A 25,708-nucleotide genomic window follows, 5' to 3' on the forward strand; every position below is an offset into this window, starting at 1 on the left:
ACTACAGGTGGAGATGGGGGATATGCCATTGCAGATTAGGAGACGGCAGCTGGCACTGAATTATTGGGTCAACCTACAGGGACATGGGGTGTCTCATCTTGCGAAAGGGATTTTACAGGCATGCTGGGAACACGAGCGAAGACAGAACACAAGCTTTGGGTGTGTGGGTAATACCCAGGCGAAGGAGATGGGACTGTATGGAAGGGAGTTTAGTCCAATGGTAGCTATTCCTGTAAACCCCCATGGCTACTCCCACCTCCAGTAGTTGATCTAGAAGTATTGGAGAGACTAGGGAAAGATAGGCAGGGTGTTGATCCATCTGATTGGTTTAAGAGACGTCTGGATACTGTGTATCAGAATTTTGTGGCCATATACACAGACGGTTCAAAAGATCCAAGGACAGGACGCACTTGGTCAGCATTTGTAGTGCAGGAATGTGGTATGGCAGTCAGGAAACGTATTACAGATCATCTGGTTGTATATACAGCAGAGCTGATGGCCATACTGTTGGCCTTGCAGTGGGTGAAGGAAGTCAAACCAGACAGGGTAGTTATTTGATCTGATTAATGTACAGTGTTGATGAGTCTCCAGTCCTTTAGCTCACATAGCAGACAAGACCTGCTTTATGAGGTGCTATAAACCCATTGCAGGATTAGACAAATGAGTACAGATAAGATTTACTTGGGTTCCAGCCCATGTGGGTTGGAAGGGAACGTGGCAGTTGATGTACTGGCTAAACAAGCACTTAGTAGTGGGGATGTTGAGGTTGTAGTTTCAATGACCAAGGCAGAGGCAAAAAGACTGACATGGACAGTGAAGTTGCAGAGATGGCAGGAGAAGAGGAATAGGCAGGCATTTATTTCATTTACAGAGGAAGGGGAGTGGAGGACGGCAGGAAGGGACAGAAGAGAGGAGGCTAATTTTACAAGATTAAGGGTGGGATACAGCCAGTTGAATAAGACCTTAAATGGGATAGGAAAGTATCTAACGGGAAAGTGTGATTATTGCCAGGAAACAGAAACCGTGGAGCATGTATTGCTACAGTGTGGGCAGTATCAGGGGGGAAGAGGTCCCGTGTGGTCCCGTGTGGCTCAGTTGGTAGAGCATGGTGTTTGCAACGGCAGGGTTGTGGGTTCGATTCCCACAGGGGACCAGTAAGTGGAGAAAAAAAAGAAAATGTATGAAATGTATGCATTCACTGCTATAAGTCGCTCTGGATAAATGACTAAAATGTAAATGTAAAAATGAAGAGAGAGGTTGAGATCTAGTATGAGAGAGAAGGGGATACAGGAAATTAGTTTAAAGAGTATATTGAGTAGAACGTCATTAGATATATTCTCAAATATTGTATATGTTTTATTAAGAGCAACGTGGCTGGCAGGTAGGATTTAGTTTCTCCCAGGCGCTGGCCCACACTCCAGGACAGTAGGTGGCGGTAATGCACCATAACGTTGGATGCCAACCGCCGATAAACCCCACTGAAGAAAAATAAGAAAAGGACTGTTTTTGTTTCCAGTGAGCTGCTGCGAAAATGGCGGTGTCTCGTCGCTCATCGCAGCAACAACAGCAGGGTAACCTGCAATCTCCGCCACGAAACAGTTCCCTTTCTGTAAGTCCTCCGGACTCTCTGCCAATTGATCTTGTGACAGCGACCTCAGTGCCCCCGGATGGTGAGCGTGGATGCAGCGCAGGCATGGAGAATCCTTCGGGCTCTCCGGATCTTCCAGCCCCGGCCCTCAGCACTGGGAGCAGCACAAGCCCGACCACAACAACCTCCGGCGGGGAGAGTAGTAGTGTCTCGAGCCCCGGTTCAGGAGGCACGAGCCCCGGTGACGGCAGTAGCGGGATCGGTGGAGCTTTCAGGGATCTATTTGAGGCCTGTCGGAATGGAGATGTATCCCGTGTGAAGAGACTTGTAGACTCGGTGAATGTGAATGCGAAGGACATGGCCGGGCGAAAATCTACCCCTCTGCATTTCGCTGCAGGTTAGCTAAGCGCTAGCAAGCTTTGTTTTTGTTAGCGCGAGCTGGATCGTTGACGTATTTTCGCACATCGCCTTACTTGTGCGTGCTAAAGATCACAATCTGTAGTTGTCACGACAGGAATGGCTATCTAGTTATTAGTTAACAATACATGTTAATATTTTTATTCGCTAACGTTATCTATCTGGCTAGTTTTCCAGGACCAAGGCCCATCGAAAACGGCTAGCAAACTATAATGCTAAAAACAGTTTGGCACACCGACCGATGGGGACAGAAGGCCTCAAATCTAACTCATCCCTCGTAACTGCTAACTACTTACTAAGTGTAAACAAAAATTCACAGATGTGTTGTTTCATGGGTGTCAATACATTTAATCATGTGTTCAGCAACGCAATGGTTGGTTACCAGCTGATTTACAGAATCCAGACTGTTAGTGTAGGGCTTGTGCACACCCCGTTTTGACATTCTAGAGGAACTGCAAAAAAAGTAGTTTAGGTTGTGGATATTGTGCTCTCTGTTTTTTTGTTATTTTTCTTTTGTAGAAGCGACATTACTTTACCTTTTAGGCAAAAGGTCACCCCCCTCCTAGACATTTGTCACTTTTATCCAGAATGATTTACAGGAGGAATTAGGGTTAAGTGCCTTGCTGAAGGGCACATAGACAGATTTCCACAGTCAGCTCAGGGATTCTACACAGCAACCTTTCTGTTACTGGCCCGACCTCTTAACCGATAGGCTACCTGCCGTCTTGTAAATTGTGCCTTCCTGTATTGTACTTATGCTCAAATATTTATTCTATTCTACTGACCCATTTACTTTATGTTGGTATTCTTATAATTATTTCTTATTGTTGTTGCAATGTTGAAGGAACCTGCATGTAAGCATTTAGTTGGACGTGTATACCATGTGTATCCTTTACATACACCTAATGAAACTTAACTTGTATGCACTGACCAGGTTTTGTCTGTTGCCATGTCAGGTTTTGGACGAAAGGATGTGGTTGAGCACCTTTTACAGACTGGAGCTAATGTGCATGCTAGAGACGACGGTGGTCTCATTCCCCTTCACAACGCCTGCTCCTTTGGCCATGCCGAGGTGGTCAGTCTCCTGCTCTGCCAAGGTGCAGACCCCAATGCACGGGACAACTGGAACTACACACCTCTGCACGAGGCAGCCATCAAAGGCAAGATTGATGTGTGCATCGGTAAGGATGGATTACCATGATCATGGTCTGTTTTGTCTTTGTATATAATGAGGGTGACATGCACATCCTAAACCTGAGAATACCTGTGCTGAGCCCAATTTTATTTTACTGTGATAAATGAATGAGAGGTCCACACAATATTGCTGCTCCCAGTGCTTTATTCCTGCACCCAAATATACTATTTTGTTTCTTTCAACACTGTTAACTTTTCCAAAATGAACATGGTTTATGTTGACTATATTGAATTTAAGTAATCTACAAGGGAACTTAGGTGCATGACTATAGTTAAATTAAAGTACTTTAAACTCAAAGGAATAAGACTATAATTGAATTAAAATATTGAAACTGTTTCCTGTCTCCTTCACAAAGTGCTCCTCCAGCATGGCGCCGATCCCAACATCCGTAATACGGACGGCAAGTCTGCCCTGGATCTGGCAGACCCCTCTGCCAAGGCTGTGCTCACTGGTGAGTTTCATACAACAACCCCCTTTCAGTCAGTTATATCCCCCATTACGTTGGGTATGTTCCAGGTTGTCTTTCTGTTTTAACTCGACTACCACTCTAACGACCTGGACTGTAACCTTTTATGTGAATCACGGCTTGTCTGGACTTTGTGCTGTTCTAACCTGGTATTTTGTATTCAGGTGAGTACAAGAAGGATGAACTCCTGGAAGCAGCAAGGTCAGTGCTATTTTTATGTTACCTATCACCTCTTTACACATTTTATAATACAACATATGTAATGTCTCTCCTCTGTTCTCTGTTATCTGTGTGCTACAGGAGTGGCAACGAGGAGAAACTGATGGCACTACTGACCCCGTTAAATGTCAACTGCCATGCCAGTGATGGCCGCAAGGTAAAATTTCACCATCACAACCTTCCATCCCCACACATTCTATTAATGTTGTATAATATTGTAGCAGATGCTTGACTTGTTCATAAGATTTGCGTGACCAACAGCAACAAAAGTATGGAGAAACTCTGTCAGCCTAATTACCAAAACAAAGTCACTGTTGTGTGGGGATTAAAAACACCATCTCATCCTAGTCTGATTATTTTAAGGAGCATAATATGAAAAGGATTTGTCATTGGATTGGATTTAAGCAGGGGAAGCTTGACTCAATTTACTGTATTGACTTAAAGGGATGCTTGGGATTTTGGCAAGGAAGCCATTAATCTACTTCCCCAGTCATATGCACTATTTTTATGTCTCTGCATCCAGTATGAAGGAAGTTAGATGTAGTTTTGCGAGCAAATGCTAACTAGTGTTAGCGCTATGTCTGGAAGTCAATGGGAAAGATTTTTATAACAAAACCAAGATAGACCACAGCCTGTCGTTTCCAATAGGACCAAATTAGCCATAGTGGGCAGAACAAGCAAGGAGGTGGGCAGAGCCAAGCAAGAGCTAGCGAGATCCTACTGGCCCGTTCTAGCAAGCGTCTGCATATTTCCTTTAGGTATCGCCTACTCAGTGAAGTGCACATATGCAATAACTCAATTCACCTTTGCATTCCTTCGAAACAATGCCATTTTTAAACTTTGATAAAGGGTAAAGTCTACAAAACGTAGTCCACTCTGTTCATAACAGATTGTAGTTTTGGCAACAGAAAACTGTATTGAGATCAAATGTTTCATCGGTGAGACAATTTGCTAAATGTTGGCCAAACTCCATCTCCTTTCATCTTCTGCCGGCCACTGGGCTTCCTCTCACTACTATATTTTGTATTAAGTGGAAACACCAAGCGGGTGCTTCATATTTATACATCTGGTGAAATATCTGTCTCATTGTTCTATTTGTGTCGATGGTATCTATTAACATGCTAGCAATTACCATAGACTTCCAGTCATTGCGCTAAAACTAGTTACCAATTGCACTAACGCTAGTTAGCAACTTCTTTCCCACTGCACACAGAGACATAAAAATGGTAATGGTTTCCACGTGTTCATCTGACTCTGGGGGAGAAGATAAATGGCCAAAATCCTTCAGTATCCCTTTAATGGTTATCTATCAACATGGATTTCTCTGATATTTGACCTAAAAGATGCCCATCTGTCTAAATATTTTTAGCTCCTGTGATCAGAGTCGAAATGTCATCCGTTTGTTTCATTGTATATGAAAATATCTCACCCTGTTCAACCATCCCCTGTGTGTAGAAGTTAAGTATTTTTGTTGTTGCTGTGGTTAAGACTAAGGCTCTTATCTTATTTTCTACTCCTTGAGTGGTTAGGTATTGCTCCAAATATATATATATTTTTTTTTGGGGGGGGGGGGGGGTGTTTGGTAGGAAATATTTTCACTTTTATTTTGGTCCCTCAGTTACCCCTGACCCTAGAAACACTGATCCTCTGTCTTCTGCACACCCAATGTTTTCTATAACCAAGTTGTCCCTATATCCATAAAATGTTCCTAATTCCTAAGAAAACTGATATCTTGAGCGCTAATTGAATATAATAGCTCTAAGCTTTCAGCTTTTTTTTTTTTTATGTAGGCCTAAAAATCTGTTTAAATATTAGGTCATGGTTAACCACGTCCATTCATATTCTATCATGTACGGCATATGTTATGGGAATTTCATTTTAAATCATGGCATTCTGCCTCCTTTAGCACACTGTGTCACTGTCATTGACTTGCTGTCATGACTCATGCCGGGCTTTGTCGACATACTGTAGATAGGGTGCCTGTTTAGGATTATGAAAATCTTTGCTTTGTTGTTTTTCGCTGTTGATGCGTGAGTGTTTAGATCAAAGAGCATTGTGCTTCACCAGAGCCTTCCTTTCTCTACTCAGGGCGTCATGACTAGACAATTAACTTCAGTCTGAGGAAAGTGTGTACTTGAAAAGTCAGAAGGCTCTACTTTCCATTGGTAATTGTGGAGTAGGACTGGGTTGTTTTGATTTTTGTATTTTTTTGTTTACCCCTTTTCCTGTTTGGCACCAGTTTTTAAATATTCAGTTTTTCACCCCCAGTGCATTCTCATAAATAGGGAAGTCCTTGTCAAAAATCTCCTAGTTGGCAAGAAACCATATCTTGGTCTCCTTTTCGTAATTATGAGTAATTTGTACTCTTGAGGCTATTGACTAGGACGAGCAGTATTTTTCTGCCATCGTAATTCACTCTGGCTAACCAGGTCCCTAAAGTGGATAAATTAAAATCCTAATCAATATTCTTTGATATAGGTTTTCCAAGCACATTACCTTGTTCTCAACTGACATTTAGGAAATCCTCAATTTTTTTCTAATCATTGCAGCTTTTCCTCCTCCATCTTTGATTTGTTGGCGGAACATGTTTGGGTTTATGACTGGGCCATTTGTCCTTAGGGCATAACCAGGGAGCCTGGCTGCCTTATTAAGAATACCTCGGAGAAACCACGAGAGAAGTCACATTTCCCTTAAGCTGTGTACTCATTGTACCTGGTGTCACTTTGAATTTATATGAAGTGATAATTCTGGTGTTTCTCAATTACTTTAAAAGGGTGATAGGCTAGAAGTATCCTCTCTTGCTGTGAAAGAAAAATGCTACAATTTTGTAATTTTTTGTTTTGTTTTGTTTTTTGTGTGAATCTGGCAACATTGTCGATCAGTCAACATCCCAAAAAATGCTGGTAAGTTTATCTCGATAACAGCCACCTGATTGTTGCACTTTTGTAATGTACATTTTTTCTTTAATCCGTGTTTTATTTGACCAATACGCTGGCTCTCACTCATAATTGCACATCATGGACCTGGGTCTACTGGTCACTTTCATATTTCCCACCCTAATGCTCCTGTGTGTGTGTGTGTGCCAGACCTGGGTTGAAATACGATTTGTTGTCTTTCAAATACTTTAGCTGTGTGTGATTTGAGCTTGTCTGGTGCAATAGTAATGATGGAGTAGGACTAGTCCCCAAAGTGTAAACTACGCCCATTTGACACTCCAGGCAGTCTCAATCAAATTCTGAAAGTATTTGAAAGAAATCATACGTGCCTACTATTTGGACCCGGGTGTGGTGTGTGTGTGGTGGAGGTTGGAAGGTGGTTCTAAGGCCACGGCTGCTCCGCTCGTTGGATTTGGAAAGGAGCTCAAATTCCACATTGCCTGCTTTTCCAGAGTGCTCCCTCCTCCTTTCTGCATCCCTCTATCTAACTGCTTTACACCCTTTCACCTCTGCCAAGTTTCAATCACTTCTTGCTTTTCAATCATTTCTATTTATTCTAGGCCTGTGACTTTTCTTTTTTGATAATCATTTGCGCATGTCTGGAAGCCTCCGCCTGCATTTTGTCAATCAGTTCTTGTACTGTTTGTGATTTGGTCACTGTCCACTTCTCACTTCTTCTAGTCTTGACTAGGTCATATTCCTTGGTTAAAAACAAAACAAATCATTCCTCATCTTTAAGTGCTGTGCCGTCGTCGCTGCTCATGCTTTTTGTATTAATGCATTTCTTTCCTTGTGATTGCCTTCATCAAACACTGAATGATCCTATTATTAGTCAGGGCCCGGTTTCCCAAAAGAACCGAAGACCTGCCATTGCCTTTAGATGCTTTTGGGAAACCGGGCCCTGATTTGGTAAATCTGTCGTGTTCCAGTGATTCAGTGATCATCCTCACTATGTCTGAGTTGTGCTGTGATCTTATTTCTTTCTTAATACCAGTGCATGAATGCTACTGTTTCTTCCTCTCTGTCTGCGAGGTCAACTGTTGGTAGACTCATGGGTGGATAACTGTTATCTATGACACAGCTTTGTGTACGCTAACATTGTAATGCTTGGTTCACATAGGCACCATGTGATTTGGAATGGGCATACACAAACACATTTTTATGAATACACAGTAGATTCAAGCCTTCCTTAGCCAGCCTTTTAACAACCTGTATGTTATGTTTTGTAAGGGGTGTAGTTGAGGGGCAAACTCCATTTTGATTAGCTCAATGTTTCCATTTCACATTAATATGATGTATGTTGGAAGTCAGATTTCCCTTTTCTCCTTTATTTTCAGAGGTAAGCGTGCGTCAGTGTGTGACCTAAGAAGTATATTTTTAAGATGCAGGATCTGAGACTTGCTGTCAGACTTGCATAGATAGGGCAGTTGTTAGTGCTAAGCGATTAACAACTTTTTTTGGGAGGGGGGGGGGCTATTAGACAACTAATTGACCAACGTCTGTTAAACTCCTTGAATTCCGTTAAGTTAAGGTTTTTTGTGAGACGAACGTGCCGTTTCGCTAGAGAGAAATCAAATAATTCACGAGAGAAATCAAGTCAAGGACTGTGGGAAGCTGGGCTGAAGGGAGTTGTAGTTTTCATTAAGCAAATATTCAACCTAGTTCTGATCAGGAATGAGGTAATTACCATAATGACCATAACCCATTGCGCCTGTTCTTTCCGTCTTGGACAGAGATGGATACACTTTTATGCCTGCTACGTTAGGTTAGATACGCACAGACCGCATGAGGGAGGAATGTACACAACGAGAGAGGGATAGACAGAGTTCGTGAAAGTATGCCTTATCTACTTTGAAGAACTAATACCAAAAAAATGTTAAATGTCACACTGCTCTGCAGCATACTTAGGCAGGCTAACCTAGCTAAATAGGATGACTAATGACGATACGGTATGGAGGACACAGAAATAATATTGTCTGGCTGCTACTGCCTGAGCAGAGATGATGACTTTATGGAATTAAAAATCAAGTAATCAAATAACTAAGTAACATACACAACTGATATTTTAATATTTCATAGTAATTTCCTTATTGTCTACTCAAGGTGAACCTGGCAATTGAACGTTCACTATTTTTGTCTTGGGAATTTCCATTAAAAGCTCAAATCATTTTAATGTCATTATTTCTTAATGCATTTCATGTATAAATGTAATGTATTAATAGATTTAATTTTTAATAATCAAACCGAACCGACTTCAAAAAGCACTAGTTGTTGTTTTTGGGGTGGACTACAACCTTTCTGAGCTTGCATCCTTCCACCATTTACCTTGACTGCGATGAAAACACACAGACCACCTAGTGTATACAGTTTGCTTCCAAACATAATCAGCCATTCACTCACTCTGGCTCCCTAAAGGCAGTGTGTTCTGAGGTGCATTGACTCTGGGCTCTGTGTGTCTAATAACATGTCCTCTTTTCCAGTCCACGCCACTGCACCTGGCGGCTGGTTACAACCGCGTACGCATCGTCCAGCTACTGCTGCAGCACGGCGCAGACGTCCATGCCAAGGACAAAGGGTAAGGCAATTCTGAAATAGACTGCATCGCAAAAACACCATATAGGCCCTGGTTAAAAGTAGTGAATTATATTAGGAGCCATTACCCTGTTTCCTGGTCTAAGACCCATTCTCAGACATTTTCACAGCTGAGAAAGTCAACCATATTGTCATAGTGATTTAATTTGTAGAACTTGAAATGAATGATGATCATTCAATTAAAAGGCTTTATATTTGTCGTACAGTGGCCTGGTCCCTCTTCACAACGCCTGCTCCTATGGACACTTTGAGGTCACAGAGCTTCTTCTCAAGGTAAGGGTTCTATCGACCTGTCATTGAAACCCCGCTTTAATTCGACTTTTTAGAATGCCGAATGCTTTTATTGATGCATAATGACTGATTAACTCGTCTGTGTGTTTACAGCATGGAGCGTGTGTGAATGCCATGGACCTGTGGCAGTTCACTCCTCTCCACGAGGCTGCGTCTAAGAACCGCGTGGAGGTGTGTTCTCTGCTGCTGAGCCACGGGGCCGACCCCAACCTGCTCAACTGCCACAGCAAGAGCGCCGTGGACTTGGCCCCCACCCCCGAACTCAAAGAGCGGCTCACCTGTGAGTTCTGCTGGGAGACATGCATACACACACACACACACCCCTTATACATGTTAACAAAGAAGAAAAACATACTTATATACACACACATCACTCCCTATTCGCAAAGACTATAGACGGCACACAACACACTCTCACACGCCTTCTAAACTGAAGAGCATGCCTGCCTGAGCACTCAGGTCTTCTCACATTAATGTCAATATCCTCTTTCTACCATCCAGATGAGTTTAAAGGTCATTCGCTGCTCCAGGCAGCTCGGGAGGCAGACATGGCCAAGGTGAAGAAGACTCTGGCTCTGGAGATCATTAGCTTCAAACACCCACAGACCAACGAGACAGCCCTGGTGAGATCCCTTCTCCTTCTGGCTAATGCTCAATGTCACAGTGCTGACACCTAACATTATCTCATAATATACAGCTATGGATGTGTCACAAATGGCAAACTATTCCCTTTAGTGCACTACTTTTGAAAAATGGTCCGTGGTCAAAAGTTGAGCACTACATAGAGGACAGTGGTGCCATAATATTATGTCTGTATCGGAACGTGTTTGTGTGACATGCATAACCTAGGATGACCACTATAAAACAAGTACAAAACCTGAAGGATTTTGCGTAAAGCATGTGATGGACAGTGATTCATGGAAGGTGTTGTCCCTGTGTTTCAGCACTGTGCCGTTGCTTCCCCTCACCCCAAACGGAAGCAGGTGACCGAGCTGCTACTGCGTAAAGGTGCCAACGTCAACGAGAAGAACAAAGAGTAAGACACCATTAAAACTCAGAGACCATGTATCAATGTTTCTCCTACCAGTGTATAAGACGCCCCCACCCCCCACCAAAAATAGTTTGGTACCTATTGGTTTCAATTGAGAATGTTGGGTTTTTTAGGACCTTTGCACGCTGTCTGGAAACACTGCCATATGCATTCATATAGCCCCTGGGTGAGGTATGAATGGTTCTCTGTCTCTCTCTCGTCCTGTCTAGCTTCATGACGACTCTGCATGTAGCGGCTGAGAGAGCACACAACGACATCCTGGAGGTGCTGCAGAAACATGGAGCCAAGGTGAACACTGCAGGGTCTCACTATTACCATATCATTTAATGTACCTTTTCATCTAACTCTTTTCTCTCCTTTCTCTCTCACTTGCTCCCAGCCTCTATCTGATAACGTGACTCAAAATATTTCATGAAATAAACGTATCATATTTAGCTGTGAGTATGTTGCTGTTTGAGTGACTGACTCTTCCCTCTGTCTGTCTCTCTCCCTCCCTCCAGGTAAATGCGGTGGACACCCTGGGGCAGACAGCCCTCCACAGGGCAGCCCTGGCGGGCCACATCCAGACGTGCAGGCTGCTGCTGAGCTACGGGGCCGACCCGGCCATCGTCTCCCTGCAGGGCTTCACTGCCTCACAGATGGGCAACGAGGCCGTGCAGCAGATCCTCAATGGTACAGCAGTAGAGCGTCTTGGTTAAATACAAAGATAATTTTTCATATTCTTCTATCTACGTTGTGATTGACAATGTTGCTTGTGTGGATGTAAGATGCATGGCCTTAACTTCTAGGCTATGTTAATCAATGTTGGAACGTTAGCAAGATGTATAAACAGAGAAACAATCGATTTATGTTGCCCATACATCATAGTGTTTTAAATTATTATTTTTTTATCTCGGTATGTTTTCCTACAGAAAATATTCCAACCCGTAACTCTGATGTCGACTACCGGTTTCTGGAAGCCGCCAAGGCTGGAGATTTGGACACTGTGCAGGTAAGCTGATCAGCTACATCATCTCAGGTTCGTGAGTTCAATCCCGTTACATGCAACAACGATGCTCTACATACCACCACGAATCCAAGATGTCTCCCTCAATCCTCTCTCACGCTTGATCTTCTGTCTATGTTGTCTCGTCTGTGTGTTGTAGCAACTCTGCACTCCTCAGAATGTGAACTGTCGGGACCTGGAGGGTCGTCACTCTACCCCTCTGCACTTTGCTGCAGGCTACAACCGTGTGGCCGTGGTGGAGTACCTGCTACATCATGGAGCTGACGTACATGCTAAAGACAAAGGGTACGTGTCGTCCTCCTAGTCCACCCTAGGAGGACAATGTAGCCTAGCGGTTAAAGCGTTGGGCGAGTAACTGAAAGGTTGCTGGTTCGAAACCCTGAGCCCGGTAAGGAAAAACAGTAATGTGTGTCTGTCTGTCTGTCTGTTTGCTTCCTTGAGCAAGGCATTTAACCCTAATTGCTCCTGTAAGTCACTCTGGATAAGAGCGTCTGCTAAATGATTAAAATGTTAATGTATTACCTCGGTCTGTCTGTTTTTTACAAGACTGCTGCTTTTGCTTTTACCTCATATAGTCAATAAAAAGGCTTTCATTCTCTTTTGAATGTCTTTATCATTGGATTTTATTTTACATTAAATACACACGGTACTTGACACTTTCAATAATTGAAACACATAATTTATAGGATCTCTGTTCCTTCAGTGGTGTAACTAGTTAGCCTCTTCTGTCTGTCCTGCAGTGGTCTGGTGCCCCTCCACAACGCCTGCTCCTACGGTCACTATGAGGTGGCTGAGCTGCTGGTGAGACACGGGGCATCGGTGAACGTAGCTGACCTCTGGAAGTTCACCCCTCTCCACGAGGCTGCTGCCAAGGGCAAATACGAGATCTGCAAACTGCTGCTCAAGGTTAGTCTTCCTGTGCCTCTTCTGAAATGATCAGGACCAAATGGCCTGAGGCTATAAGGAGGCATTTATACAGTCAAAACAGGGAAGTATGTATAGCTATAAGAGATTTTCTACGACAGAACAAACTATTAAACTATGAGATTTTTGTATGTATACTGAACAATATGTAATGTGTTGGTCCCATGTGTCATGAGCTGAAATAAAAGATCCCAGAAATGTTCCATGTGTACAAAAAACATTTCGCTCAAATGTTTGGTACAAATTTGTTTGCATCCCTGTTAGGGAGCATTTCTCCTTTGCCAAGACAATCCATCCACCAGAAATGTGGGGCATATCAAGAAGGTGATTAAACGGCATGATCATTACACAGGTGTACCTTGTGCGGGGGACAATCAAAGGCCACTCCTAAATGTGCAGTTTTCACACAACACAATGCCACAGGTGTCAATTTGTTTTTGACTGCAGTTGGGCATCGTAACTGACTTCAGTGGGCAAATGCTCACCTTCGATGGACACTGGCATGCTGGAGAATTGTGCTCTTAACAAATTAATCTCAGTTTCAACTGTACCTGGCAGATGATAGATCTAGTGTCGTGTGGGTGACTGGTTTGCTGATGTCATTGTTGTGAACAAAGTGCCCAATGGTGGTGGTCGGGTTATGGTATGGCATAATCTACGGATAACGAACACAATTGATTTTATCGATTGGCAATTTGAATGCACAGACATACCGTGACAAGGTCCTGAGGCCCATTGCTGTGCCTTTTCATGCGCCGCCATCACCTCATGATTCAACATGACAATGCACCATGTTGCAAGTATCTGTGCACAATTCCTGAATGCTGAATATGTTCCAGTTCTTCCATGGCCTGCATCTCACCAGACATGTCACCCATTGAGCATGTTTGGGATGCTCTGGATCAATGTGTACAACGGCGTGTTCCAGTTCCCAACCTCTTCACACAGTCATTGAAGAGGAGTGGGCCAATATTCCACAGGCCACCATCAAATGTTGGTCAAACCAGACACTGACTGGTTTTCTGATCCACACCCCTACCTTTTTTTAAGGTATATGTTACCAACAGATGCATATCTGTATTCCCAGTCATGTGAAAACCATAGGTTAGGGCCTAATTAATTTATTTCAGTTGACTGATTTCCTTATGAACTGTAACTCAATGAAATCTTTATTGTTGCTTGTTGCGTTTTTATATTTTTGTTCAGTGTATATTTTTGATGTTTCTCCAGCATGGAGCAGACCCCACCAAGAAGAACCGTGACGGTAACATGCCTCTGGACATGGTGAAGGATGGCGACACGGACATCCAGGACCTGCTGAGAGGGGACGCTGCACTGCTGGACGCTGCTAAGAAGGGCTGTCTGGCCCGTGTCCAGAAACTCTGCAGCCCAGAGAACATCAACTGTAGAGACACACAGGGACGTAACTCCACCCCCCTGCACCTCGCAGGTACTGGACGTACCAGCCCTCCGAATCTATTCATGGAATCAAATCAATTTTAGATTTTTATAAAGCACTCTTTACATTAGCAATTGTCAGTGCTTTACAGTTGCCCATAATAGCAAGCAAAGCAGTGGAATCGATTCATTTAATAGCAAATGTGGAACCCATACACAGACCTTTATCTCCTTACATACAATTATGACAGGCAGATCATCAAACCCTGGGAATTTAGATCATTAGGAGCTATATTATTACTTAGACACATTACAGAAATATCTTTCATGTTGTCATGTTTCTCCCCTCCTGTAGCTGGCTACAACAACCTGGAGGTGGCGGAGTATCTCCTGGAGCACGGGGCTGACGTCAACGCACAGGACAAAGGAGGCCTCATCCCCCTGCACAACGCTGCCTCCTATGGGGTGAGTCCGCACCAAGTCTACATCAGGCCTTGGAACCCATTGTACATGCTGTACGGTTTGACATAAGTTTTATTTAGCATAGAAAATGCATACAAAACACCTACCCTGTGACCTTCTGGCCTAAAATATGTAACAGCTTGGAGGATTTCTTAGAAGGTATTGTATGCATTGTTTAGGTTACAAAACCTTATAGAAAACCATACAGGACAGGACAAAACACCCACACTGTGAAAGTGACCTTGTGGAAAGCTTAGATATGTAACAGCTTGGATGTCATTAGTTTTTGGGCATGTCATGATTAAATCGTGTTGCTGATCTCTCCTCTCGTGTCTCCTCATCTGCTACTTCTATCTTCTCTGCTCCTCTCCGCTGTCTCTCATCTACTCCTCTCCTGTCTTTCCTCTTTCTCTCCTCTTCTTTCTTACAGCACGTGGACATTGCTGCCCTCCTGATAAAGTTCAACACATGTGTGAACGCTACAGATAAGTGGGCCTTCACCCCGCTCCACGAAGCAGCTCAGAAGGGCCGTACCCAGCTGTGTGCTCTGCTGCTGGCCCATGGAGCAGACCCCACCATGAAGAACCAGGAGGGACAGACCGCACTGGACCTGGCTACGGTAAAATGTCTTGCTCTCCTACTGTTAGAGCAGTTGGCAATGCCACAAAATCAAGTGTTTTTTGCTGTAAATGGCTGGCATTTGCTTGAATTATGATATGCTTACCATTTTCCCCCATCAACAGTGCATTCGGAAAAGTATTTAAACCCCTTGACTTTTTCCGCATTTTGTTATGTTACAGCCTTATTTTAAAATTGATTAAATTGTTTTTTTTTCTCATCAATCTACACACATTACCCCATAATGACAAAGCAAAAACAGTTTTTTTAGAAAGACCCTTTACTCAGTACTTTGTTGAAGCACCTTTGGCAGCGATTACAGCCTCGTCTTCTTGGGTATGACGCTACAAGCTTGCTACACCTGTATTTGGGGAGTTTCTACCATTTTCCTCTGCAGATCCCCTCAAGCTCAGGTTGGATGGGTAGCGTGGCTGCACAGCTATTTTCAGGTCTCTCCATAGATGTTTGATCAGGTTTAAGTCCAGGCTCTGGCTGGGCCACTCAAGGACATTGAGACTTGTCCCAAAGCCACTCATGCGCTGTCTTGCATGTGTGCTTAGGCTCATTGCCCTGTTGGAATGTGAACCTTCGCCCACGTCTGAGGTCCTGAGTGCTCTGGAGCAGGTTTTCATTAAGGATCTCTCTGTACTTTGCTCCGTTCATCTTTGCCTCGATCCTGACTAGTCTCCCAGTCCCTGCTGCTGAAGAACATCCCCACAGCATGATGCTGCCATCACCATGCTTCACCGTAGGGATGGTGCCAGGTTTCCTCCAGATGTGACTCTTGGCATTCAGACCAAAGCGTTCAATCTTGGTTTCATCAGACCAGAGAATCTTGTTTCTCATGGTCTGAGAGTCTTTAGGTGCCTTTCGGCAAACTCCAAGCGTGTTGTCATGTTTCTTTTACTGAGGAGTGGCTTCCGTCTGGCCACTCTACCATAAGGCCTGATTGGTGGAATGCTGCAGAGATGGCGATCCTTCTGGAAGGTTCTCCCATCTCCACTGAGGAACTCTGGAGCTCTGTCAGGGTGACCATCGGGTTCTTGGTCACCTCCCTGACCAAGGCCCTTTTCCCCGATTTCTCAGTTTGGCCGGATGGCCAGCTCTCGCAAGAGTCTTGGTGGTTCCAAACTTCTTCCATTTAAGAATGATGGAGGCCACTGTGTTCTTGGGGACCTTCAATGCTGCAGAAATGTTTTTGTACCCTTCCCCAGATCTGTGACTTGACACAATCCTGTCTCGGAGCTCTATGGACAATTTCTTCGACCTCATGGCTTGGTTTTTGCTCTGACATGCAATTTCAACTGTGGGACCTAATATAGACAGGTGTTCCTTTCCAAATAATGTCCAATCAATTGAATTTATCACAGGTGGAATCATCAAGTTGTAGAAAAATCTCAAGGATGATCAATGGAAACAGGATGCACATGAGCTCAATTTCGAGTATCATAGCAAAGGTTCTGAATACTTATGTAAATAAGTTATTTCTGTTAAATATTTGTAATAAATTAGCAAACATTTCTAAACCTGTTTTTGCTTTGTCATTATGGGGAATTTTGTGATTTAAAAAAATATATATTAAATTTTTTAAATCCATTTTAAAATAAGGCTGTGGAAACAAGATGTGGAAAAAGTCAAGTGGTCTGAATACTTTCCGAAGGCTGTGTGTGTGTGTGTGTGTGTGTGTGTGTGTGTGTGTGTGTGTGTGTGTGTGTGTGTGTGTGTGTGGACACGCTTAGAAATTAGGGATTAGGCCAACAATTCGAGCCCCTTCTCACCCATGACTTCTCCCTCTAATTATGTCCTCCTCCTCTTTCAGGCTGATGACATCCGTGCCCTGCTGATGGATGCCATGCCCCCAGATGCCCTGCCCAGCTGCTTCAAGCCCCAGGCCACGGTGGTCAGTGCAGGCTCGGTCATCTCCCCAGCCTCCACGCCCTCTTGCCTTTCTGCAGCCAGCAGCATCGACAACCTGGCCGGGCCCCTCAACGAGCTCGGGGCCGCAGGGACCTCCGGAGTGGCCGACGGGGCTGCGGGCTCCGACAGGAAGGAGGGGGAATGTGAGTATAGATGAAGAGCCTGGATCACAACTGAGCTGGGTTTTAGCAAGCAGCTGATATTCTACTAGTTTTGGTAGAATATGGTTGAAATCTTAGTCGGTACAGATGAATCAGTCATTTTACTTGCATGCTGAATTTGCTCTTGTGGTGTTTGTATTCCAGTGGCAATGTTGGACATGAACATCGGTCAGTTCCTGAAGAGCTTGGGTCTGGAGCATATAAGGGAAATCTTTGAGAGAGAACAGGTGAGTGTTCATTGATTTGGGTTTCATGTTATCATTTTTTATTTAATAGGGCATCTAATTAGTCTGATATTTTATTTATTTTGCCCCTGTTGGACTAGCTGTTGTCATGTCACAGTTCAGGATCCCTGCTCTGTACGAAATGTCCTGTTCTTTCCCAGATCTCTCTGGATGTGCTGGCTGACATGGGTCACGAGGAACTGAAGGAGATTGGGATCAACGCTTACGGCCACCGACACAAACTCATCAAGGGAGTGGAGAGGCTGCTGGGGGGACAACAAGGTCAGGACATTCCCAGAGAAATCTCTGAGGCGCTCATGTGATGTTTCCCATTTATTGTTGCATCAAATACTTCCCAGACTATTCTTCCTATTCCTGGAATGGAGATTCTCTATTGAAAGTTTATTTGTAGTTCAGGATTAGGCCTAATATGTGTCTGGTATACTTGCCCTTAAAGTATAGGTGGAAAACCACTCCAATATATAACCAAGTATGAGTGCGTAACAGGTGCTTTGTTTTTTCTCCAGGTGCCAACCCGTACCTGACATTCCACTGTGCCAACCAGGGCACGGTCCTCATCGACCTAGCCCCTGACGACAAAGAGGGCCAATCAGTGGAGGAGGAGGTGGGTTCAGATGTGTGTGTGTGTGTGTGTGTGTCAAATCAAATGTTATTTGTCACGTGCCGAAAACAACAGGTGTAGACCTTACTGTGAAATGCTTACTTACAAGCCCTTAACAAACAATGCAGTTCAAGAAATAGTTAAGTTTATTTAGTAAATATTTTCTTAAGTAAAAAATGTAATTACATAACATAAACGAGGCTATATACAGGGAGTACCGGTACCGAGTCAATTTGTGGGGGTACAGGTTAGTTGAGGTAATTTGTAAATGTAGTTAGGGTTAAAGTGACTATGCATAGATAATACACAGCGAGTAGCAGCAGTGTAAAAACAAAGGGGTGGTCAATGTAAAAAGTCTGGGTGGCCATTTGATTAATTGTTCAGCAGTCTTATAGCTTGAGGATAGAAGCTGTTAAGGAGCCTTTTGGACCTAGACTTGGCGCTCCGGTACCACTTGCTGTTTGGTAGCAGAGAGAACAGTCTATGACTTGGGTGCTCGATACTTTGACAATTTTTAGAGCCTTCCTCTGAAACCGTCTAGTATATAGGTCCTGGTTGGCAGGAAGCTTGGCCCCAGTGATGTATTGGGCCGTACGCACTACCCTCTGTAGCACCTAACGGTCAGATGCCGAGCAGTTGCCATACCAGGCGGTGATGCAACCTGTCCGGATGTTCTCGATTGTGCAGCTGTAGAACCTTTTGAGGATCTGGGGACCCATGCCAAATCTTTTCAGTCTCCTGAGGGGGAAAGGTGGTGTTTTGCCCTCTTCACGACTGTCTTGGTGTGTTTGGACCACTTGATAGTTTGTTGGCGATGTGGACACCAAGGAACTTGAAACTCTTCACTACAGCCCCTTTGATGTTAATCGGCCCTCCTTTTCCTGTTGTCCACGAGTATCTCCATTGTCTTGCTGACATTGAGGGAGAGGTTGTTGTCTTGGCACCACACTGCCAGGTCTCTGACCTCCCTATAGACTGTGACATCGTTGTGTCGTCAGCAAACTTAATGATGGTGTTGGAGTCGTGCTTGGCCATGCAGTCGTGTGTGAACAGGGAGTACAGGGAGGGGAATAAGCACTCACCCCTGAGGGGCCCCAGTGTTGAGGGTCAGCCTGGCAGGTCTGGGGTTGCCTACCCTTGGGGGGTAGTCAAGGATCCTGTTGTCAAGGATCCAGTTGCAGAGGGAGGTGTTTAGTACCAGGGTCCTTAGCTTAGTGATGAGCTTTGAGGGCAGTATGGTGTTGAATGCTGAGCTCTAGTCAATGAACAGCATTCTCACATAGGTGTTATTTTTGTCTAGGTGGGAAAGGGCAGTGTGGAATGTGATTGACCAAAATTATGTGGACACCTGCTCGTTGAACATCTCATTCCAAAATCCTGGGCATTAATATGGAGTTGCACCCCCCTTTGCTGCTATAACAGCCTCCACTCTTCTGGGAAGGCTTTCCACTAGATGATGGAACATTGTTGCAGGTACTTGCTTCCATTCAGCCACAAGAGTGTTTGTGAAGTTGGGTGCTGATGTTTGGCGATTAGGCCTGGCTCGCAGTCGGTATTCCAATTAATCTCAAAGGTGTTCGATGGGGTTGAGGTCAGGGCTCTGTGCAGGACAGTCAAGTTCTTCCACACTGATTGACAAACCATTTCTGTATGGACCTTGCTTTGTGTACGGGGCATTATCATGCTGAAACAGGAATGGGCCTTCCAGAAACTGTTGCCATGAAGTTGGAAGCACAGAATGTCTAGAATGTCATTGTATGCTGTAGGATTTAGATTTCCCTTCACTGGAACTAAGGGGCCTAGCACGAACCATGAAAAACAGCCCCAGACCTTTATTCCTCCTCCAGCAAACTTTACAGTTGGCACTATGCATTGGGGCAGGTAGCCTTCTTTCTCCTTGCATCCGTCAAACCCAGATTTGTTCGTCGGACAGTCGGATGTGAAGCGTGATTCATCACTCCAGAGAACGTGTTTCCACTGCTCCAGAGTCCGATGGCGGTGAGCTTTACACCACTCTAGCCGACGCTTGGCATTGCGCATGGAAACCCATTTCATGAAGCTCCCGACAAACAGTTATTGTGCTGATGTTGCATTCAGAGGCAGTTTGAAACTCTGAGTTTTTCAGATTATTCTGAGGATTTTTACACACTACGGGCTTCAGCAATCGGCGGTCCCATTCTGTGAGCTTGTGTGACCTACCACTTGCCCCCTAGACGTTTCCACTTCACAATAAAATCACTTACCAGGGCAGCTCTAGGAGCGCAGAAAGGTGGCATCCTAGGACGTTGCCACGTTGAAAGTCACTGAGCTCTTCAGTAAGGCCATTCTTCTGCCAATGTTTGTCTATGGAGATTGCATTGCTGTGTGCTCGATTTCATACACCTGTCTGCTACGCGCGTGGCTGAAATGGCTGAATTCACTAATTCAAAGGGGTGTCCAACTAGGTAGGTGTGTGCGTGCGTGTTCTACAAAATATTAAAAATAAAGAGAATAATAATGAAGAAAAAAATACCCTGGAATGAGTAGGTGTGTCCAAACTTTTGTGTGTGTGTGTGTGTGTGTGTGTGTGTGTGTGTGTGTGTGTGTGTGTGTGTTATTTAACACACACAGTACCAGTCAAACACACAGACACCTACTCATTCCAGGGTTTTTTTTTCTTCATTATTATTCTACAAAATAAAGACATCAAAACTATGAAATAACACATATGGAATCATGTAGTAATTAAAAAAAGTGTTAAACCAATCAAAATATATTTTATAGTTGAGATTCTTCAAAGTAGCAGCTCTTTGCCTTTCACAGCTTTGCATTCTCTCAACCAGCTTCACCTGAATTGCTTTTCCAACAGTCTTGAAGGGGTTCCCACATATGCTGAGCACTTGTTGGCTGCTTTTCCTTCACTCTGCGGTCCAACTTATACCAAACCATCTCAATTGGGTTGAGATCGGGTGATTGTGGAGGCCAGGTCATCTGCTGCAGCACTCCATCACTCTCCTTCTTGGTCAAATAGCCCTTACACAGCCTGGAGGTGTGTTGGGTCATTCTGCTGTTGAAAAACAAATGATAGTCCCACTAAGCGCAAACCAGATGGGATGGTGTATTGCTGCAGAATGCTGTGGTAGCCATGCTGGTTAAGTGTGCCTTGAATTCTAAATGGATCACTGACAGTGTCACCAGCAAAGCACCATCACACCACCTCCATGCTTCACGGTGGGAACCACATATGCGGAGATCATCCATTCACCTACTCTGCGTCTCAAAAAGACACAGCGGTTCGAAGTGAAAATCTCAAATTTGAACAGTTGATGTTGAGATGTCTGTTACTTGAACTCTGAAGCATTTATATGGGCTGCAATTTCTGAGGCTGGTAACCCTAATGAACTTGTCCTCTACAGCAGAGGCAACTCTGGGTCTTCCTTTCCTGTGGCGGTCCTCATGAGAGCCAGTTTCATCATAGCGCTTGAATGTTTTTGCGACTGCATTTGAAGAAACTTTCAAAGTTCTTGAAATTTTCCGCATTGACTGACCTTCATGTCTTAAAGTAATGGACTGTCGTTTCTCTTTGCTTATTTGAGCTGTTCTTGCCATAATATGGACTTGGTCTTTTACCAAATAGGGCTATCTTCTGTATACCCCCCACCTAAATTCCACAAATTAATATTTAACAAGGCACACCTGTTAAGTGAAATGCATTCCCGGTGACTACCTCATGAAGCTGGTTGAGAGAATGCCAAGAGTGTGCAAAGCTGTCATCAAGGCAAAGGGTGGGTACTTTGAAGTATCTCAATTAGAAAATATATTTCGAATTTTTTTTATAACACATTTTTTTGGGGGGGGGTGTTATTACATGATTCCATATGTGTTATTTCATAGTTTTGATGTTTTCACTATGATTCTACAATATAGAAAATGGTTCAAATAAATTACAACCCTGGAATGATTAGGTGTCCGAGCTTTTGACTGGTACTGTCAAAGTATTAATGTTTAAAATGTGTAGCCTAGAACATAGCCTAATAAAAAAAAAATTTTAAGCATCTAATCAACAATGGCATTATTTCCTTCCAACTATTGAATTTTTTTTTTTTTTTCAACTGCAACCAGTTTGGCCCCAAAACATTTACAACAAGGTCATATTGACATTTTTATAAAATGTTTTGTTTATTTTACAATTTCATGCTGAAACCTTCATATTTAACAACAATGGTATCCATTAAGTTGACTGTTTTATATTTAGGATGTTTTACTGCTTTGTCATTCATTTTTTTTCCCTTTATTTAATTTTTTTTTTTTATACATATTAAACGGGGCCAGAGATAAGACGCCTCTTACAATCTGAAGTACCCGGAAACGCCACTAGATGTCGTCTAAATCTTTTTATATATTCCTTGATGGTTACCAAAATTCTAATAGTTTCTGATCATATACCCTCCCTTTGCAACCCTACTCAAGGGTGAAAGAGTGCCATGTTTGGAGAAATGTAATGAAATCCTATGCTTTTTAAGATTTTAACTTTCTTTTTTCTTCTCTCTGCTCAAGATGCAAAGTAGCATCAGAGAACACAGGGATGGAGGGAACGCAGGAGGGGTGTTCAGCAGATACAACATCATCAAGGTCAGCTTGACATTCAATTACAGTACTACACACTCTACGATCTACATTTGCTCTTATGATGAAGCTCTTTAAGATAGAAATACACACATCTTTACTTTGGTACTACCCTCGATCACAGTTATTGGTTGGTAAGAATCCACCGTGGTTTCAGGAACTCGGGTAGTGTTAACAATCCCATCTTCTGAAAAGGAAGGCAGATTAGAAGTCCTCAGTATTGCTGCTCTAGTTGATTCCTGTCTGTGTGTCCATGCAGATCCAGAAGGTGGTCAACAAGAAGCTGCGGGAGCGTTACACACACCGCCAGAAGGAGATCTCGGACGAGAACCACAACCACCACAATGAGCGCATGCTCTTCCATGGTAACAAGACATATTCATATTATAACCTGTTTTTTTTACCACGCTCCTTGTTATTTCTGAATGGCAATAATGTCTTAACTGATCATCACTGGATAAATGTTAACCCTGTTTATCATTTATTTCTTGTTTTTAGCGATGTCAATTTCAATCGTATTTGACATTGTTCTTGTTTCATGTTTTTTGGTTCTCCAGGTTCTCCGTTCATAAATGCCATTATCCACAAAGGCTTTGACGAGCGGCATGCGTACATCGGAGGAATGTTTGGAGCAGGGATCTACTTTGCTGAGAACTCCTCTAAGAGTAACCAGTATGTTTATGGCATCGGGGGCGGCACCGGATGCCCCACTCACAAAGACCGCTCCTGTTACCTGTGCCACAGGTGAGACATGATCTATAGAAAGAACACATTTAGGTGCATTTAAGGCTTTACCGCTCATGAAGAGAGCACTTGACGACTCGAGCATTCTATACCACTGTTGCCAAACTAGTGCCCCTCGATCAATTAATCAATCAATTCCGGCCTTCATCAGAGCTTTGATAATTGTGAAACATCATTAGTGAAACATAATTTGACGCCTCTTCTCCATGTTTTTTTTGTAACCTTCAGGCAGATGTTATTCTGCCGTGTAACCCTGGGGAAGTCCTTCCTCCAGTTCAGTGCCATGAAGATGGCCCACGCCCCCCCTGGACATCACTCTGTGATTGGCCGGCCCAGCGTCAACGGCCTGGCCTACGCAGAGTATGTAATCTACAGAGGAGAGCAGGTGAGACCTCAACTCCATTCAATACAACTTTAATTATACCCAAAGGCAATTCCAGACATTATGGACACAGATTAAGCCTAGACCTGGACTAAAAAGCATCCACAATGGAGAATAATTTGTACTCATTACACTGAACAAAAATATAAACGCAACACGTAAAGTGTTGGTCCAATGTTTCATGTGCTGAAATAAAATATCCCTGAAATGTTCCATAAGCACAAAAAGGTATTTCACAAATTTTGTGCACGTTTGCTTACATCCCTGTTAGTGAGCGTTTCTCCTTTGCCAAGATATCCATCCACTTCACAGGTGTGGCATATCAAGAAGCTGATTAAACAGCATGATCATTACACAGGTGCACCTTTTGTTGGGGATAATAGAAGGCCACGCTACAATGTGCAGTTTTGTCACACAGCACAATGCCACAGATGTCTAAAGATTTGAGGGAGCGTAAAATTGGCATGCTTAATGCAGGAATGTCCACCAGAGCTGTTGCCAAAAAAATGTATGTTAATTTCTCTAAAACAACGTTGGAGAGGCGGCTTATGGTAAAGAATTTGGCAGTACGTCTAACCGGCCTCAAAACCGCAGACCACATGTAAACACGCCAGTCCAGGACCTCCACATCCTGCTTCTTCACCTTTTGGGATCGTCTGAGACCAGTCACCCGGACAGCTGATGAAACTGGGGGTTTGTGCAACGGAATAATTTTTGCGCAAACTGTCAGAAACCGTCTCGGGAAGCTCATCTGCGTGTGCGTCTTCCTCACCAGGGTCTTGATCTGACTGCAGTTCGGTGTTGTAACCTACTTCGGTGGGCAAATGCTCACCTTTGATGGCCACTGGCACCCTGGAGAAGTGTGCTTTTCACGGATTAATCCTGGTTTCAACTGTACCGGGCAGATGCAAACAGTGTGTTTGGCATTCTGTGGGCTAGCTGTTTGCTGATGTCAATGTTGTGAACAGAGTGCCCCATGTTGGTGGTGGGGTTATGGTATGGACAGACATAAGCTACAGACAACGAACACAATTGCATTTTATTGAGACACCGTGACGAGATCCTGAGGCCCGTTGTCGTGCCATTCATCTGCCACCGTCACCTCATGTTTCCGCATGATAATGCACGGCCCCATGTCGCATGGATCTGTACACAATTCCTGGAAACTGAAAATGTCCCAGTTCTTCCATGGCCTGCATACTCACCAGACATGTCACCCAATGAGCATGTTTCGGATGCTCTTGGTTTTCTGATCCACTTCCTTAATTGGCATCTGTGACCATATCTATATTCCCCAGTCATGTGAAATCCATAGATTAGGGCCGAATTCATTTATTTCTATTGACTGAATTCTTTATATGAACTGTAACTCAGTAAAATCTGAAATTGTTGCATGTTGCGTTTTAATACTTTAGTTCAGTGTATTTGCTCTTCTCATTGACTTCTGTCCCTTGTGTGTTTGCAGGCCTACCCAGAGTATCTCATCACCTATCAGATCCTTAAGCCGGAGAGCACAGCCGCGTCTGCTGCAGGAGCGGAGCAGAAGTCTTAGTCCTGCACCACCAGACCAATCTCACACAGTTACTAAAACACAGTCCTGCTGACCCACAACACACAAGACTGGGGCTTTTTGGTGTTTTGTCTCTGTGCTTTTTTGTTTTATTGTAATGTCTAAACCTTTTTTTTATTTTCTTCACAGCCTGAGTTCCAGTTCAATTCTTCTTGTCCAGTAGAGTTAACAGTAGACTGCTCAGACGACATATGAAGTATACTGTAATATATTATCTCCTGCTTGTGGTGAGTGTTTCGGGTTTCCTTTGCATTGGCTGCATGCATAGACAGACGCATGTATGGCCCAATAGCGTGTGTGGGTTCCCCACTAGCTACCCC

General features: G+C 43.7%; 1 protein-coding gene across 4 annotated transcripts; it reads left to right on the forward strand.

The window, feature by feature from the left end:
- The first annotated feature begins 1,483 nt into the window (after nt 1–1,483).
- LOC106585077 (poly [ADP-ribose] polymerase tankyrase-1) lies at nt 1,484–25,434 on the forward strand. Of its 4 annotated transcripts, none has more exons than XM_014170855.2 (28): nt 1,485–1,985; nt 2,962–3,186; nt 3,556–3,651; nt 3,831–3,867; nt 3,967–4,042; nt 6,768–6,788; nt 9,302–9,396; nt 9,620–9,686; nt 9,798–9,984; nt 10,206–10,327; nt 10,649–10,740; nt 10,965–11,043; nt 11,256–11,427; nt 11,667–11,746; nt 11,901–12,046; nt 12,502–12,667; nt 13,916–14,135; nt 14,439–14,548; nt 14,976–15,164; nt 16,983–17,223; nt 17,386–17,468; nt 17,627–17,747; nt 17,993–18,090; nt 22,624–22,698; nt 22,952–23,057; nt 23,241–23,436; nt 23,665–23,821; nt 25,284–25,434. In XM_014170855.2, exons 1-28 carry the CDS (start codon nt 1,532–1,534, stop codon nt 25,368–25,370), a joined length of 3,798 nt encoding a protein of 1,265 aa, XP_014026330.1. In that variant the 5' UTR covers nt 1,485–1,531; the 3' UTR covers nt 25,371–25,434. The 4 variants fall into 4 exon arrangements, with proteins under 4 accessions (XP_014026332.1, XP_014026330.1, XP_014026331.1 ...); XM_014170856.2 differs by having other exon boundaries at nt 23,250–23,436; XM_014170857.2 differs by lacking the exon at nt 6,768–6,788 and having other exon boundaries at nt 1,484–1,985.
- The last annotated feature ends 274 nt before the right edge of the window (nt 25,435–25,708 follow it).

The sequence above is a fragment of the Salmo salar genome, chromosome ssa24 (assembly GCF_905237065.1).
Source record: "Salmo salar chromosome ssa24, Ssal_v3.1, whole genome shotgun sequence".
NCBI classification, from domain to species: Eukaryota; Metazoa; Chordata; class Actinopteri; order Salmoniformes; family Salmonidae; genus Salmo; species Salmo salar.

Coding starts and splice junctions, on each gene's coding strand:
- LOC106585077 (XM_014170855.2), top strand. CDS start 1,532: ATGGCGGTGTCTCGTCGCTCATCGCAGCAACAACAGCAGGGTAACCTG. Junction 3,868..3,966: donor GAACTCCTGGAAGCAGCAAG/GTCAGTGCTATT, acceptor TGTGTGCTACAG/GAGTGGCAACGAGGAGAAAC. Junction 23,058..23,240: donor TGAGCGCATGCTCTTCCATG/GTAACAAGACAT, acceptor TCATGTTTTTTG/GTTCTCCAGGTTCTCCGTTC.